At 46.3% G+C, this 17406-nt stretch overlaps 1 protein-coding gene across 3 annotated transcripts in view; it reads right to left on the minus strand.

Annotated features, from left to right (window-relative positions):
* Positions 1-728: 728 nt before the first annotated feature.
* LOC146177953 (uncharacterized) overlaps positions 729-17406 on the minus strand; it is a 203907-nt gene continuing 187229 nt past the window's right edge. For all 3 annotated transcript variants that reach the window (XM_084580676.1, XM_084580674.1, XM_084580675.1), the window contains exon 10: positions 729-994. In XM_084580676.1, the coding sequence (XP_084436802.1) occupies positions 870-994 (125 nt within the window). In that variant the 3' untranslated portion in view covers positions 729-869. The remainder of the gene's footprint in view (positions 995-17406) is intronic.

Below are 17406 nucleotides of genomic sequence, written 5' to 3' on the forward strand. Positions count from 1 at the left end.
TTACTACGCGTAGCGAGTAAGTAATAGTCCAGTTTTCTAAACTGAACTCGGCCACCACTTGCATTCTCTAAAACATGTGAATTCGCTCTGCACAGTTTTCCAGGCTGAACACACGATCCAGGCCAGCTTTCGCGGAAAGACGTTGTTGTCGAATGAAATTTAAGAATTTGGGAAGTGTTTATGGTTGGCAAAATGTGCGCACGTAAAACAGAGCAACTCAAGTTTCTTATGCTGCGCGTGAGGTAGATATTTCCTCATTCGGCGTGAAGGTTTCGCTCGGCCATCCTTCTGTACATGCGTGGCAACTGTCTCGATGTCCTTCGCCTGAAAATCATATCTTACTACAGTGGTATGCAACTGTTTGTGAATGTGTATAGTGACCACGCTGAACGCCATCGTCGAAAGCAAACCAAAGTACAAAAGCCAAATTCGATGTCAGAAGCGCCAGTGCCGCTGCAATACTTAGAGAGAATGCGGAAGCTTTCGAATTCGTTTTAAGCACCCTAATGCCCGTTCAGTCCATTCCACTGAAATGCGATTTCAATGCAGCCGTGTAGAGCAGCACTGTCTCGCAATGTCGAAACAAATAGTGTTGCTGACGTTTCTTGAAGAGCCCAAGTGGAAACGAGGAAGGGAGCAGAACTGGAAGAATATTTATAAGGGTCACTTTGTAAGACCACCAGCATTATGTGAATAGTTTGCGCAGCTTACTACAGACAACCGAAACGTAATAGTTCACAGGCATTTATTGCTATAAGCAAGCAACACCAAAAAGAGTAAAAAATCGAAAATTGTAGCTCTTGTTCTTTTTTTTTAAAACAAAAGTCGTGCCGAAAAAAGTTCCGTCTTTACTGTTCGTTTCCTCCGTCTTACGCTTGTGTTTGGATCCATTCCACCAACGGATCCCTTGGTTTCCAAGCGTTGCCCAGTTGCTGTGAATAGTATCCCTCGCGTACGACGTAGCTTGAGCCCAAGTCATTCGAATCAGGGCAACCTGTTGGATAAATTAGAACGTTCACTTAAGACAACAAAAAAAAAAAACAAAAAGAAAAATTTATGAATCACCGTTGAGTAGCAACTTACGACCGCTTTCAGCTAGAGATTACAGTTGAGGGTTATCTTCAGTTTTGTTTTGGTTGCTTCGAAAAAACTTTTACATGCGTTATACACTGACATACAAACGTTGAAGTGGAGAGGGTACTCCTATCGTACTCTACTTTCTGACGGAAAATGTAGCCTTGAACAAAAAAATTTCTTTCGGAGAACACGTGTTCCAAGACAACTGCGAGTTAGACGTGGCATTTTTTGGGTTTTAAAAAATAGTTGAAGCACGCACTGTTCAAAACTAGAGCCTGCTGACCCACATAGAAACGTGAGGGAAAACTAACTGAATTGCCTCATTTCTCCACAGGTTGCAAGGAAACACTTTTTTGTGCGTTTCCTCTACATACATACATCTAAACAGTTCACAAACCTTGTAGTCATTCTCGTTTGTCGTTTTGTTCAGTAAAACTATCCGGATGATGCGAGAACCCTGCTCCTTGCTTTAGAACATATCGCTTCAAGGCAAAAAAAAAAAAGGGGGGGGGGGGGAACGACGTACTTACAATAACGAGGTTACAGCAATTTATATCAGTTGTGGGATAGCCTACTTCGATTTTCCACTGAAAGAAGTCACTACAACGAAACCAATTTACTTTTGTTTTTGTTTTTCAAATATTTATTACAACAGCAGAATGACTCCATTAGCATCTTGTCTACGCCCTCTGCCTAATTCAAGCGCCTAAATCCTTCTGACTGGGAGAAAGACGTCTCATCTGTAGAGGAAATCCTTCACTGTACTTTAAGAGACCTTGCTCCATTACAAACTCAGTATAGCACACAGCCGTATAGGTGGATTTCGAGCGCCTTTGAGACATATACAAGTCATCTCTTTGGCTTTTTATTTATTTATTTATTTTTTATTTATTTATTTATTTATTTATTTATTTATTTATTTATTTATTTATTTATTTATTTATTTATTTATTTATTTATTTATTTATTTATTTATTTATTTATTTATTTATTTATTTATATACCCTAAAGGCCTTCCAGGCATTACATAGGGAGGGAGGAGTCACATGAACAAAGTTGGTTATAACAGGCACATAAGTAACAATTGCACTTAAGGATCAGAGAGGAGGAAAAGAAAGGGAAAGAAAAAAAAAAGTCATTCAGGTCGCTATTTTTCCTTTTTTTTATACAGTAGTTATATGACCTAAGCAATTTTACATGCTCTGAAGAAACGAGGTATGCGCGCGCTTAATACCAAGCAGTAGGCTGAAATGAACAAGAAATAACACAGCACTACACATCAAGGAAAAAAAGTAATGAGCATTGCAAAATATTATTAAGAAAGTTAAGTCAGTTTAACATTCAATTCTCTCCAAAGCCTTGAGGAATGAACTATGGTCAGGTATGGTAGCGACATCTGCTGGCAAACTGTTCCATTGTGAAATAGCAAGTAGCAGTGGTGAATATTTAAACATATTTGGGCGCGCATGTATGGCATTGCCTTTCTGAGCAACTCTGGGGATGAACTGCAAATAATGATTGATGACCTAGACAGAAAAAGTAGAAAGGTAGGCTTGAAAATCAATATGCAGAAGACTAAGGTAATGTTCAACAGCCTCGGGAAGGAACAGCAGTTTACATTAGGTAGCGAAATACTGGAAGTAGTAGGCGAATATGTCTACTTAGGACAGGTAGGAACCGCAGATCCGGACCATGAAAAGGAAATAAGAAGAATAAGATTGGGATGGAGCGCATTTGGCAAGCACTCGCAGATTATGACTAGCAGCTTACCGGTATCGCTTAAGAGGAAAGTATACAACTTATGCATCTTATGAAAGTATGCATCTTGCCTGTACTCACCTATGGGGCTGAAACGTGGAGGCTAACCAAAAGAGTTCTACTTAAGTTGAGGACAACCCAGAGGGCTATGGAACGAAAAATGGTAGGGGTAACATTAAGAGATAGGAAGCGTGCAGAGTGGGTCAGAGAAATAACTCAAGTTACCGACATTCTAGTGGAAATTAAGAAGATGAAATGGACATGGGCAGGACATGTAGTGCGAAGAGAGGATAACCGATGGTCGCTAACGGTAACAAACTGGATTCCAAGGGAAGGAAAGCGTAGCAGGGGGCGGCAGAAAGTTAGGTGGGCGGATGACATTAGGAAGTTCGCAGGGGTCAAGTGGATGCAGCTAGCACAGAACCGGGTTAAATGGAGAAATATGGGAGAGGCCTTCGCCCTGCAGTGGGTATAATCAGGCTGATGATGATGATGATGATGATGATGATGATGATGATGATGATGATGATGATGATGATGTATGGGGTTGATTTTAAATGGATGGTCTACGCGAGCAGATGTGTGGGGGGTAGGGCGGAGGAACGTTTTTCGAAGGTCTGATGAACCATGATATAGTTTGTGCATGAAAGATAGGCGGGCATTTCGTCGCCTAGTCTCAAGGGGCAATAAATTAAATCGTTGCTTGATACTGTTTACGCTAGTTGGGTAGGAATAATCGTGGGCAATAAACCTGGCTGCTTTACTCTGTAGAGATTCAATGGAGTTTGCTAAGTAAGCTTGATGAGGGTGCCATATGATGGATGCATATTCAAGCTGAGACCTGACAAGTGTTGTATAGGCTAGGAGTTTCGTTTTTTCATTAGCGTGATAGAGAGTGCGTTTTAGAAAGCCTAATGTTCTTGTGGCCTTGTTGATAGTGTGTTCAATGTGAGTATTCCAAGTAAGGTCAGAAGATAAATGTACTCCTAGGTATTTAATGGATGATACATATTCAATGGCATCGTTTCCAATGAAATAGGTATGAAGGACAAAGCGTCGCCTGTTAGTAAACGTTTGAGCTTTAGTTTTGTCAGTATTTACTTGCATTAGCCACGTTTTACACCAGAGAGAAATAACGTTTAAGTCATCCTGTAAGATAATGTGGTCACGAGGTTTTTTAATGGGACGGTAAATGACACAATCGTCTGCAAACAAACGAATACTAGAGGAAATGTTATAACGTAGGTCATTTATGTACATGAGAAAAAGAATCGATCCTAAGACGGAACCCTGAGGTACACCCGATTTCACTGAGACAGGAGCAGAGGCATTTTTGTTAATGATGACAGATTGAGAGCGATCAGTTAAAAAAACTTTGATCCAGTCAATGACCCCAAGGGATAAATTCATTGCATTAAGTTTATGGACTAGGCGGAAGTGAGGAACACGATCGAAGGCTTTAGCGAAATCAATAAAGATGGCATCAATGGGATGAGTCGAATGAACAGAATGGTGAAGATCAGTGACCAACTCAAACAGCTGCGATTCGCAGGAACGTTCACGTTGAAACCCGTGCTGATTAGAAAAGATGAGCTTAGAATTTACAAGGTACTGCATGATTTGAGATGCTATAATGTGCTCAAAGAGTTTACATGAAGCGCAAGTGAGCGAAATAGGCCTGTAATTGTGAAGTGAATTTTTGTCCCCAGACTTAAAGACAGAAATGACATGAGCAATTTTCCAATCCTTAGGCAATTTGCCTGTGTCAAGGGAGTACTGGAACAGCCTGCACAGCAGTGGTCCGGAGATGTGTTTGGTTAGTTTTAACAGTTTTGTGGAAATTCCATCGGGTCCGGGACTAGAGTTAGAAGGCAAACGGTCAATGGCACACTCTACCCCATGACAGGAAACAGTGATATCATTCATGGAGTGACCAACAGATTCCAGAATGCCCGTGTCGAAAAAGACTCTTCGTCAGTAAAAACAGTACTAAAATACACATTGAATTGATTCGCCAAAAGTGTTTCGTCGATTGGCATGCCATCTATATCTAAACTCGGGAGAGCGTTAGAAGAATTGGGTTTTACAACCATCCAAAATTTCTTCGGATCATTCCGCATCATGTTACCAATTTCAGTATTAAGGAAAGCATCTTTAGCTTCTTTTACCTGTTTTTTCACGAGAAGAGACTGCGCATGATAAGCCTCCCAACGCTGCTCCGAGTCCGAGACAGCTGCATGCCTGTATAGGCGTTTCTTTTTGCGTATACTGCGCCTAATTGTTGTCGTGAACCATGGGTTACGATGACAAGGGGCTATTTCTAACACAAGTACACATGCGTTCTGAGATTCAAGAAGTTTATCACGAAGCAATACCCAGTTGTCGTTGATCGACCGATTCTCGATTATTGACATAATGGTTTGGAATAAACAGTGTCATTTATAGCGGTGTTTTAATTTGCGCATTTGACAAAAGAAAGTTAAATATTACTCGCATCAGAACCTACTTGTGTAGTTCTCACGGGAACTGGAGTCGAGTTTAGGATGTAATTAAAGAAATCAAACACTGATGCACGCAGCTTACCATCAATCAGCTCTACCTCCCCCGCTGCCTTCCCTAGCACATCGTAATCACGCAGCAGAGGTAGAGGCCAGGCTTCCACAGCTTCTGTCCCGGTTCTATTTTACATTATAATATCAACGGTGTTGTGAACAAGTATAACTTTCTATCACCAGCTATCAGCATCACTAAAAGCGCCTTGCTAGCACCAACATGGCTCTTTTTGCATGCTTTATACCTTTTTATCGCTTTTATTCTTTCGTTGCGATTGTGACACACTACGATCCGAAGACGTACTTCTGGTTTGGTTTGGTTTGCGGGGTTTAATGTCCCAAAGCCAAAGCGACTTAGGCTATGAGAGACGCCGTAGTGGAGGACTCTCAAAATTCGACCACCTGCGGTTCTTTAACGTGCACTGACATCGCACAGTACACGGACGCTTAGCTTTTTGCCTCCATCGAAAAGTGGCCGCCGAGGCCGGGATTCGATCCCGCATCCTTGGGCACAGTAGTCGAGCACCGTAACTACTGCGGTGGGGGAAATACGTACTTCTAGAAGTTGCTAATATTACCATGTCTTCATGTTTACACGCTCAGACAAAAACAGAAAATGAATCTGCCTCCTTCCTCACACATGTTTAATCATGTTTGCCATGCTACTGCTACCATTTCAGCCCACTTGCCCTAATACCCACAACGCTTTCAAGTTTCCCAAGGTAACATGGATTAGCGGCCACCCCTCGAATGTCGATCCACGCTCCTGTTTCAAGCTAGTAAACATTCATCTGAGTTCTCATCTGAGCAAATTATCTGGCAGAAACAAGTAGAGTAACAGCTATCAGTTGTTCCGGAAATAAAAATAGCATATTTAGGAGTTTTCTTCACACTAAAGCAACAGCTGTTTCTTGCCATGTGTGCGCCTTTGTGACGCTTGTGGCCCTAAAGCATAGAATAAAAATTACGGGTGACTCTTCACTTCCGCCTTTGAGGAAACAACGCGGAAAAATATAGGAAAAATAATAAATTTGGGTTTTTTTGTAATTTGTGTAATAAATCGGTATCTATCCATAACATGGCCCAGTGCATGCTTCATTTACGTGAACGCAAAACATTCACCCCGTAATCAACATTGTTCGAACATAAGCGGCAACCAGCCAGGCCCCCTCTGACACCTCATCGGAATATGTCCCTCTTTCAAATTAAACAAACAATGAAATTAGCCAGGACAGCAGATTGGGCAAGTGACAAAAGAGCGTGTAGCAAAGGGACAAGACACAAGCGCTACGTCACAAATAAAAAGCTAGTTTTGTCGCGTTAAGCAGAATGGCTGTCACTCATCTGACAAAAGTGGAAAGCTAATTAACATATTTTATTTAGCCAAACAAATCCGCAGAAGCGGCCGCATTATTTACGATGCACGGTAATTTCCTCGTGCTTAGGCGTGTTTTTGATGGAAACCGATGCTTTGCTTAGAAGCTGGACATTTAGCGCTCATCCGATGATGAAGTGGCTTTAAAAGCGTCGCTTACACGGTCGATCGTCAGTGACGCCGAATCTCCGCCAACGCGCGTCTGCGTCGAAGCTGTGCTTGGAGAAGAGAAATTTTAGCGACCATGGCTCACTAACATTGACCTCTCGTCAGCGGCTGCCGAAAGCTGCGCGGGCAAAGCATGCGGTGGGGACTCGTAGCTAGTTGAAACAGCTCCACGAAAAGGAGCTCCCTGCAGTGTGTAAAGTGTTTCTCAGCTCACTGCTCGAGACATCAGAACGGACAACATCGAACAACATGGCTCGAGCAGAGTTTTTGAGGTCGTTCCGAGTTTCTGCAGGACGGTGCACAACAGAATGGTTATGCGAAGCTGACCGGCGGTAGACTATATAGCTACTTTACGAGTGCTACAAGACCGGTCGCTAAGAAGGCCCAGGGAGCAAGGCAGAGAAAAAAAGTAATGCTAATGGACGTTTATACCCGGCTGGTGGTTATAGAAAAAACTGTGGCAGCATGCATTTCCAGAGTTCTATAACAAGGCTCTTCGTGCCAATATAAAACCCAATTCTGGCGCATTTCACCTTTTTGGGGCGCAGCTACCGGTGCTAAGGAGATACCTTAGCAGTTCAGTAGACTTTCTGCCGAGAGTCTACTGAACTAGAGGCATGTGCAGAAAACTTTTAATTAACGATTATTTACTGCAGAGTTTAGATTTTATACTATACATGTCTAGGGAAAAAAAGAACAGGAAAACGTTTCTCACAAAACAATATTTCTTCTTCAGAATCACCGCTTCAGATTGCAATGCTACCTAGATGAATGCTCAAACGCCAGCAGATCCTAGGAAAACGGGTCACAAACATAGGCGAGAATGCATGGGGGATCCTATGACGCGATAGCGTAGGCCTGACACATAAAATCACGCTTTAATCATGAGCGTGCGTGACTCGGCATTCCCGCTTCACATGAGTTGGTAGTGTTACGACCGTGCATCATCCGCACTTGCGCGCTCTATTGTTCGCCTGTAGGCATGGATAAGTGCTGTGGATATGTGGGGTTGGTACAATGGCTCTAAGTGAGCCTGTTTCCAGGAATCCTGTTTTGTAAGCCTGTTTTGCTTTGTGGACACCCTGCAAATGCCAAATTGACCCTGTCAAGAGAACGTCTAGAAAAACACAAAGAAATGTCCCCCTGCGGGAGATAGCCGGAAGTGCTTTCGTTCAATTGTTCACCCTTCCCGTCGAGAAGCGCTATGGTCAAGTAAGGAATGCCTATTGTCCAAACGAGGCGACAGAGTGACACGTCCGCTGACGTACAGGACAAGAAACGAGCAAGGTGATTACGGCCATTAGAGGATTTCCTGGGAATGCCGGACAAGAAAGGAGCATGACGCATACGGCCATTAAATGATTTCCCGGGAATGCAGGAAAGATTTGCAATTGTCGAAAAGGGACAATGCTGGGAGCCGTATACGGCGCGCACGTGTACTTGGGTTTCTGAGAAGTAAATCCACTTGCCGGAACCAGCCTATCGATTCTTGGCTGAAGAATAGAAATGTACCTCCTCGCCGTTCCCAAGCTTTTCCCGCCAACAAGTGACCAGGCTCAACGAAACAATGCCGAGCCAGTCAGTGCTTCAGACCATCAGTGCAGTGATGTGTTCGATTGGATGCCGATATCTGAGGGGCGTGCCCTGGATTTGGTTGGTCAGCATCTTCAGAGAGGGGCTGGACATAGGGGGTTTTAAGGACGCTGCAGAGCACGAAATGTCGCTCTGAGCCCTGGGTAAACGGCTCATCCAGTCGCTTCTCGCTATGAACTCTTAACGCTTGCCATTTTGCTGATGTACCCTTCTTTTTCGTGTAAATAATCTTGTAAATAAGTTACTCAAAGTGCCATTAAACCTGCTTGTATATATTTTACCAACTTCGAAGATTCAATCCTTCATCAACCCCGAGTCTCTGCACGCTACCAAGTGAAGGCCGGGTCGACGTAGCCCCAGCGTCACGACAACTGGTGACCAGCGTAGGGACCTGAATCTACAAGCTACAACATCTGGTGATTCGAGGTGGATCAGAATCTACAACCCACAACATCTTGTGATCGGAGGTGGCATCTCAAGCAACAAGCAGGAGCAACAATCGGCCAACAAGAAAGCAGCTCGGAACATCGATCGCATGTGTGGGTGAGTGCTTGGCTTTTCTTCTGATGCGGACCAGGTTCTAGAACAGGGTTAGATTTTAGAACTGGTAAAAAGTGTTGAAACGCCTTTAGGTTTGGTAGTTTGCACTGTTGTTTTGGAAGTAGCCGACACTCGGAGCGATCATGGACCTACAAAAGCTGCAGAAACCGGACCTGTTGCTATTGTGTGAGGAATTGGGAATTGATACAAGTGGTTTGGCACGAAAACCCTTGATTATAAAGGCAATCACTGATCTGGGAACCGATGATGAGGAGCTCAGTGAAGCATGGAACCTCATCGGTCAAAAAAAGGAGCAGCTCAGACAGCAGAAAGAGCGGGAAAAAGAGGAAAAGGAGCGGGAAAAAGAGGAAAAGAAGCGTGAAATTGAAAGAGAAGCAAAAAAGCTGGACCAAGAAATTGAGCTCCGGAAATTAGACTTAGAGTTGAGCAAGAGGCCGGGCAATTGTCCCCAGCTAGCGGTACCTCTTCTCAACAAGGAGGCAGATTTCAAGATGTCAAAGTACATGCAGCCATATGTGATATCAGGGGATATCGGTCTGTATCTGGCTAACTTTGAGCGAACCTGCGAAAAACTGTCCTTCCAGCGAGACACTTGGTCTCAGAGATTATTGACGGTTCTGCCCTGCGAGGCAGCGGAGGTTGTCGCGCGGCTAAGCAAGGAGGACGCGGACAACTACGAGAAGGTCAAAGCTTGCCTTCTGAGAAAGTATAGGCTTAGCGCCGAGGCGTTCAGACAACGTTTTCGGAACGCTACTAAGTCCAGGGACGAGAGTTACCCTGAATTCCTGTACAATTTAAGAGTTAATTTGGGCGAGTGGCTAAAGAGCACTGATTCCTACAGTGATAGGGACGCTGTAGTCGAGCGAATTCTTTTGGAGCAGTTTTATAACTGCCTCCCAGAAAAAGAAAGAAATTGGTTACAGGACCGAGGCGAAATTAAGTCGGCAACTGAAGCTGCCGAACTTATTGAGGAGTATGCTTCGCGCCGACAATTCAGCAACCCAGCAGTGGATAGGCCCCGCAATCCCAAGTTGAGAGTGAATAACCGTCAGGAAAGGCACTTTGCTAGAGTTGGAAACGAAGAAATGAAGGTTTCTTCAGGCAAATTCCCTAGAAAGGACGGCAGTGAGAAAAGTGGGGAAGTGACCAACGCGCAGAACACAAAGAATAAGCTTGAGGCTAGGAAGCCGCTCACATGCTTTAGGTGTAATGAGCAGGGTCACATTGCCGTCAACTGCCGGAAAGAAAAGATTGCTTTCTCGTACGTCAGTGACTGCGATGAAAATATACACCTTTTGGAACCTTACATGCATGACCTAGTAATCAACGGGAAGCCTTGCAAGGTACTGCGCGATTCGGCCGCAACGATGGATGTTGTCCATCCGGCGTATGTGTCGCCTTCCGACTATACAGGACAGTGTGCATGGATCCGCCAGGTAGTGGAGGAACAGAGTGTGTGCTTGCCAATCGCGAACGTGGTCATCGAGGGCCCTTTCGGCAAGTTAACAACCGAGGCTGCCGTTTCAGGAAAGCTTCCTAAGTGCTATCCGTATTTGTTCTCCAACAAATCGGACATGCTACTGCGAAAGAGGGGCATCCTTTTCGGAGACAGAGTTGTGCAAGCCTTAACACGTTCAAAGGCGCGAGAACTAGCTACACTGCTCATTCCAGAAGAATCCACAGCGGAGGAAATGGCAGTTAAAATAGTGGTAGATGCGGAAGATAGCAGGTCAGAAAACTTTGAGAGCGAGGCATCTCAGATAAGTCAACTTGAAAGTGAGCTTGATGAGACGCGGAATGAGGACGTTCTAGAGAGTAACCTCTTGCCGCCGGTGTCTAGTAATCTCACGAGACTTCTAAGTGGAACCCGAGAGGACTTAGCTATGGAGCAAGCCAATGATCCCAAGATACAGGAGATAAGGGAGCGCCACCGCGCCACTAAGACAGCAAAGAATATTTCTTTTGAGATGAGAAAGGGAGTGCTGTATCGCTTATTCAAGGATAAGCGCGTAGTAGAGCGGGACCAATTAGTCGTTCCCCAAAAGTACCGCGGAGACTTACTGCGACTTTCCCATGGCAGCTCGTGGTCATGTCACCTTGGAATAAAGAAAACAAAGCAGAGGCTGTTGCAAGAATACTATTGGCCTGGATGTTTTAAAGACACGGAAAATTTTGTACGGTCATGCGACACGTGCCAGCGGGTTGGAAAGGCGCAAGATAAGTGGAAAGCTCCGATGGTGTTAGTACCAATCATTACCGAGCCGTTTCACCGGTTAGTAATAGATGTAGTTGGGCCACTTCCTGTGACAGAGTCAGGGTACCGTTATATCCTCACTATGTTATGCCCAGCCACAAAGTTTCCAGAGGCTGTTCCGCTGCGCGAGGTGACGTCCGAGAGTGTAGTGGATTCGCTGCTGTCAGTGTTTGCACGAGTTGGATTCCCTTCCGAGGTCCAAAGTGATCAGGGTAGCGTTTTCACGAGTGTCCTCACCACCTCATTTCTCGAGCGATGCGGCATTAAGGTAGTGCATAGCTCGATCCATCATCCGCAGAGCAACAGCGTAGAAAGATGGCACTCTGTTCTCAAACGAGTCCTGAGGGGACTGTGCTATGAAAACAAGCGCGAATGGGATACCTGCCTGCCTGCAGCGCTTTTCGCTTTGCGGTCAGTGCCGCACGAATCCACTGGATTTAGCCCAGCCGAGTTGGTGTACGGAAGGTCACTGCGCTCACCTTTGCGAATGGTGCGCGAAGCCTGGGAGGGGCGCGGAGAAGACCCAACAGTAGTAGAATTCATTCTGAACCTCTTGAATCGCTTACATAACACTAAGGAACTCGTTGAGGCCAGCATGAAGTCAGCCCAGGCTCGTTCCAAAGTGTACTATGATAAGTCAGCCCGTCAAAGGACGTTTTGTATCGGGGACCAGGTGATGTTGCTGAGAAGTTCAAGGCAGAATAAGCTCGAAGTACAGTGGGAAGGACCGGCTGAAGTCGTTGCAAAGCTTTCTAACACTAACTACGCAGTGAAAATCCCCGGTAGACGTAAAGAAGTGCGCATTTATCATTGCAATCTTATGAAACCTTATGTGCAGAGGGAAGCCGTGGTAAATCTAACGTTAAACCTTCCCGAGGAGATGGGGGACAACTTGATTTGCCTCAGCGGAAAGGGAAGCAACGCTCAGGAGCTTCTGAAAAAGACGGAGCAGAGAGGAGAACTAAAGAAATCCCAGCTGTCCGATCTGGGCGAAATAATAACAGAGTTTGAGGCCTGCTTCGTGGACAGGCCAGGCAGGACTGATTTGACTGAGCACGATATTGAGCTGACTTCAGACGTGCCAGTGCGATCAAGGTGCTACCGATTTTCTCCAAGGCAAAGAGAAATTCTGGATAGGGAAGTAACTCGCATGCTGGAATTAGGAGTAATAAAACCCTCGGAAAGCGATTATGCTTCGCCTATGATCTTAGTAGAAGCTCCAGGTAAAGACCCTAGGCCTGTGGTAGACTACCGAAAGCTAAATTCTCTCACCAGGGATCAAGTGTATCCTATTCCGAATATTGAGGAGAGAGTAGAACAGGTCAGTAGTGCGGCATATGTGACTACGCTGGACCTTACTCGAGGATACTGGCAAGTACCGCTCACTGAACGCGCCAGCAGATACGCGGCTTTCGTCACTCCGACGGGCAGCTACCAGCCAACAATGATGAGTTTCGGGGCTCAAAAATGCTCCATTTTGTTTTTCCCGACTCATGGATAGGGTTCTAAAGGGGTGTGAAACATTCGCGGTGCCTTATTTAGATGACATTGCGGTTTTTTCCGACTCATGGGCGGACCATATGGTACATCTAAGAGCTGTACTGAGCCTTTTGCGTCAAGCTGGACTAACCGTAAAGGCCGAGAAATGTTGCCTGGCAAGGGCGACCGTGGACTACTTGGGTCACAATGTAGGTCAAGGTTTCAGGAAACCCAGCGAGATTAAGATTTCTGCGGTAGCAGACTACCCGCGGCCGAGCACGAAGACGGAAATTCGGGCATTCTTAGGGCTGACGGGATACTACAACCACTACATCCTTCACTATTCATTTTTGGCTAGCCCTCTGACCGACGCTCTCCGCAAGACAGAACCGACAAATGTAGTCTGGGACGAACAAAAGGAAGCCTCCTTCGTAAACCTGAAGGCTGTGCTGATTAACCGTCCGGTATTGCGAGCTCCAGACTATGGCCGAGAATTCACGGTCCAGTGTAATGCCAGTGATCGAGGGTTAGGTGCTGTTCTCTGCCAGAGAGATGACGACGGTAATGAGCACCCAGTGCTCTACCTGAGCAGAAAACTGAGTTCTAGAGAGAGGGCTTATTGCGCGTCAGAGAAAGAGTGCGCTTGCATTGTATGGGCCATTCAAAAATTGCAGTGCTATCTTGGAGGGGCCAAATTCAACGTAGAGACGGACCATTGTCCCCTGGCTTGGCTGCAAACTGCGACATCGAAGAACAGTCGCCTTCTTAGGTGGAGCTTGATTTTACAGCAGTACAATTTTGAAATAAGATACAAAAAGGGGAAGTTAAATGGGAATGCGGACGCGCTTAGCCGCTGTTTCTAAGCAGTCCGAGGTGTTCCTCACCATGTATCCAAATTGATAATCAGGTTTTTTTTTTTCGTGCGCTTGTACATGTGTGACTATGTAAAGCAGCACGTTTGGTTTTCTAGGCATACGTGGGTCCTAACGTCTTGAGTGTGGGCTTTTCTCGAACAACGATGGCAGTTTTCTTTTAACCTGGTCTCTTCAGACGGGAGCCGAGTGCTTGCTTGGACATGTGGTTGAGTTTCAGATAGCTCAAGCAATTTGGCCTACAACAATCAAGACAACGCGACAAGCAACAGCGAGCTTCAAGCGTTCACGTGCAGGCCATTAAGTCGTCTCTTCATGCAGCAGCTGCGACTGCTGCCCTCCGTGACTCTTCTGGCGGGGGAGGAGGCTGTTACGACCGTGCATCATCCGCACTTGAGCGCTCTATTGTTCGCCTGAAGGCATGGATAAGTGCTGTGGATATGTGGGGTTGGTACAATGGCTCTAAGTGAGCCTGTTTCCAGGAATCCTGTTTTGTAAGCCTGTTTTGCTTTGTGGACACCCTGCAAATGCCAAATTGACCCTGTCAAGAGAACGTCTAGAAAAACACAAAGAAATGTCCCCCTGCGGGAGATAGCCGGAAGTGCTTTCGTTCAATTGTTCACCCTTCCCGTCGAGAAGCGCTATGGTCAAGTAAGGAATGCCTATTGTCCAAACGAGGCGACAGAGTGACACGTCCGCTGACGTACAGGACAAGAAACGAGCAAGGTGATTACGGCCATTAGAGGATTTCCTGGGAATGCCGGACAAGAAAGGAGCATGACGCATACGGCCATTAAATGATTTCCCGGGAATGCAGGAAAGATTTGCAATTGTCGAAAAGGGACAATGCTGGGAGCCGTATACGGCGCGCACGTGTACTTGGGTTTCTGAGAAGTAAATCCACTTGCCGGAACCAGCCTATCGATTGTTGGCTGAAGAATAGAAATGTACCTCCTCGCCGTTCCCAAGCTTTTCCCGCCAACAAGTGACCAGGCTCAACGAAACAATGCCGAGCCAGTCAGTGCTTCAGACCATCAGTGCAGTGATGTGTTCGATTGGATGCCGATATCTGAGGGGCGTGCCCTGGATTTGGTTGGTCAGCATCTTCAGAGAGGGGCTGGACATAGGGGGTTTTAAGGACGCTGCAGAGCACGAAATGTCGCTGTGAGCCCTGGGTAAACGGCTCATCCAGTCGCTTCTCGCTATGAACTCTTAACGCTTGCCATTTTGCTGATGTACCCTTCTTTTTCGTGTAAATAATCTTGTAAATTGTCGTGTTAGCCCAGGCAGGGGGGGGGGGGGGGGGCGCCATTGCACCCGCGCCGGAACGCTGCCAGAGAAAGCAGCCCAGACACCGAGCTCCCAAGCGACGAAAAGAACCCCCGTTTATTCTCGCACTCCGCTTTTATACACTTGCGCCACACTTGCGCCACAGATACACTAGCGCCACTATCGCAGTCGCAGCTGCCAGCCAAGCCAAGCCAAACCAAAACAGATGATAACAGCACATCCCCCTTTTCAAGCACTATTAACTTTACATGCATACACTTCAAAATAACATTGGAACAGACCCAAGAAAACACGACAGAACACAGTCACTCCAAGCATCAGTCGTCCACGCCCAGCCTTATGGGTTTGCGAACAACTCTTCCAAATCTGGTCGTAGTTACAATTCTAGCTTGAGAATTGCCACCGTCAGTCTCCGTCTGAGTTAGAGGCACCAAAGCTTCCGGAGCTTCGTCAAATTGGTTGTCTACTCCAGTTACCAATCCGGCCCTGCTGGGCTGTTCCTGACTATCCGGAAATTCGTAGTTCCCGCTATCTACCCGGTCTTTTGGGAGACGGTTAAGCATTCTCCTGTTTCGACGGACTTCAACCCCGTTTTCCGTTTGAACACGGTATGAACGCGGCTGTGGTGCTGCTCCGAGCACTGTACCTTTGGTACGGAGATCAGTCACCCACACCACATCACCTGCTTCCAGCTTTGGGAGATTTTTAGACCGGTGACGTCGGTCGAAGTGGCGGCTTTGCTCCTTTCTGACTTTACGGTCCTTGGCTGCCGCTTCTTGCAGACAGCATTGTCCCGGATTGCGGTGCGAAGGCAGCATTGGGACTCTCGTCCTAAGCCTTCTACCCATCAGTATCTCCGCTGGGCTGAAGTTCAGAACACCAGGTGTGGCCCTATAAGCCAGCAAGGCTAAGTAAGGGTCGTCCGATTTTAGAATGAGATTCTTAACCGTCTTTACCATACGTTCGACTTCCCCGTTTCCCTGGGGGTGCCTCGGACTCGAGGTGACGTGACGGAAGCCATACAGTTTTGCAAATTTCTCGAACTCGGCACTGACAAATTGGGGACCATTGTCGGTCACCACACACTCGGGAATGCCATGTCTCGCAAAAATGCTTTTCATTCGGCTTATCACGGTAGCAGACTTTGTTGACGGAAGAATGGCAATCTCTGGGTATCGCGAAAGATAGTCTACTACGACAAGATATTGCCGTCCCTGAATTTGAAACAGATCGACCCCTACTCTCTCCCAAGGAAAAGAGAGCGTTGGCGATGCAATCATCGGTTCGATCTGTTCTGGCGCATGCCTCGCGCAAACGCTGCACTGTTTCACGAATGACGCTATCTCAGTGCTAAGTCCCGGCCACCAGACAGAACCTTTAGCCACACTGCGGCATCGCGAGATGCCTTGGTGACCGTCATGCAGTTTGCTTAGCGCTTCCTTGCGAAGGGTCTGAGGAATGATAAGCCTCATACCTTTGAGCAGAAACCCGTTCACCAAAGTAATGCATGCACGTTCCTGCCAGTATGGCAGAAGATAACAGGGAACATTTTGTTTCCTGGGCCACCCTTTTTTGCACACTGTGCGCAAGCTTCGACACACTTCGTCGTTTGCTTGACCTTCTTTTACTCTTTTCAAGAAATCGTCGCCTGTTTCTAAACCCAGTAAACAAGCTTTCGAGTAAGCGGTTACCTCTGAGACAGTTAAACAGCTGTCCACTTTCGTACGAGCTAACGGCGAACGTGAAAGAGTATCAGCAGTGGTTAGCGATTTGCCTGGTACATATAATACAGAAAAACTGTATCGCATCAGGCGCAGACGAAAACGTTGAATTCTTGGGGGCATAGCGTCGATTGCCATGTGACCCAACAGCGACACCAAGGGCTTGTGGTCAGTTTCAAAAACAACTTCCAGACCACGTATATACTCATCAAACCTTTCCGCTGCCCACGTCAACGCCAGCGCCTCCTTTTCGATCTGGGAGTACCGTTGCTCGGTTTTGGTGAGCGAACGAGAAGCGAATGCAACTGGTCTACGTTGCCCGTCCTTTTGCTTTTGAAACAAAACTGCTCCCAGACCAAAAGACGATGCGTCAGCTGAAAGAGTGGTTTGTAGCGAAGCGTCGTACAAAGCCATGCATTGCGCTGAACAAATGAGCTCTTTGAGTTCTTGGAACGCTTTTTCCTGATTGCTGTCCCAGACCCAGTACCTATCCTTGTGCAAAAGAACACGCATGGGAGCAGTCACTTGGGCTAAATGTGGCAGGAAGCGGCCCAAATGATTCGCCATGCCCAAAATGCTTCTAAGCTCAGTAACGTTTCTGGGTGCTCTCAAATCTTTTATAGCACTGACCTTCGCTGGATCAGGATGAATACCTTCCTCATTCAAAATGTGACCCAAAAAACGCACTTGCCTAACCCCGAATAAG

This window comes from Amblyomma maculatum, chromosome 10 (genome assembly GCF_055883805.1).
Source record: "Amblyomma maculatum isolate TAMU_Amacu chromosome 10, ASM5588380v1, whole genome shotgun sequence".
In the NCBI taxonomy this organism is placed as follows: domain Eukaryota; kingdom Metazoa; phylum Arthropoda; class Arachnida; order Ixodida; family Ixodidae; genus Amblyomma; species Amblyomma maculatum.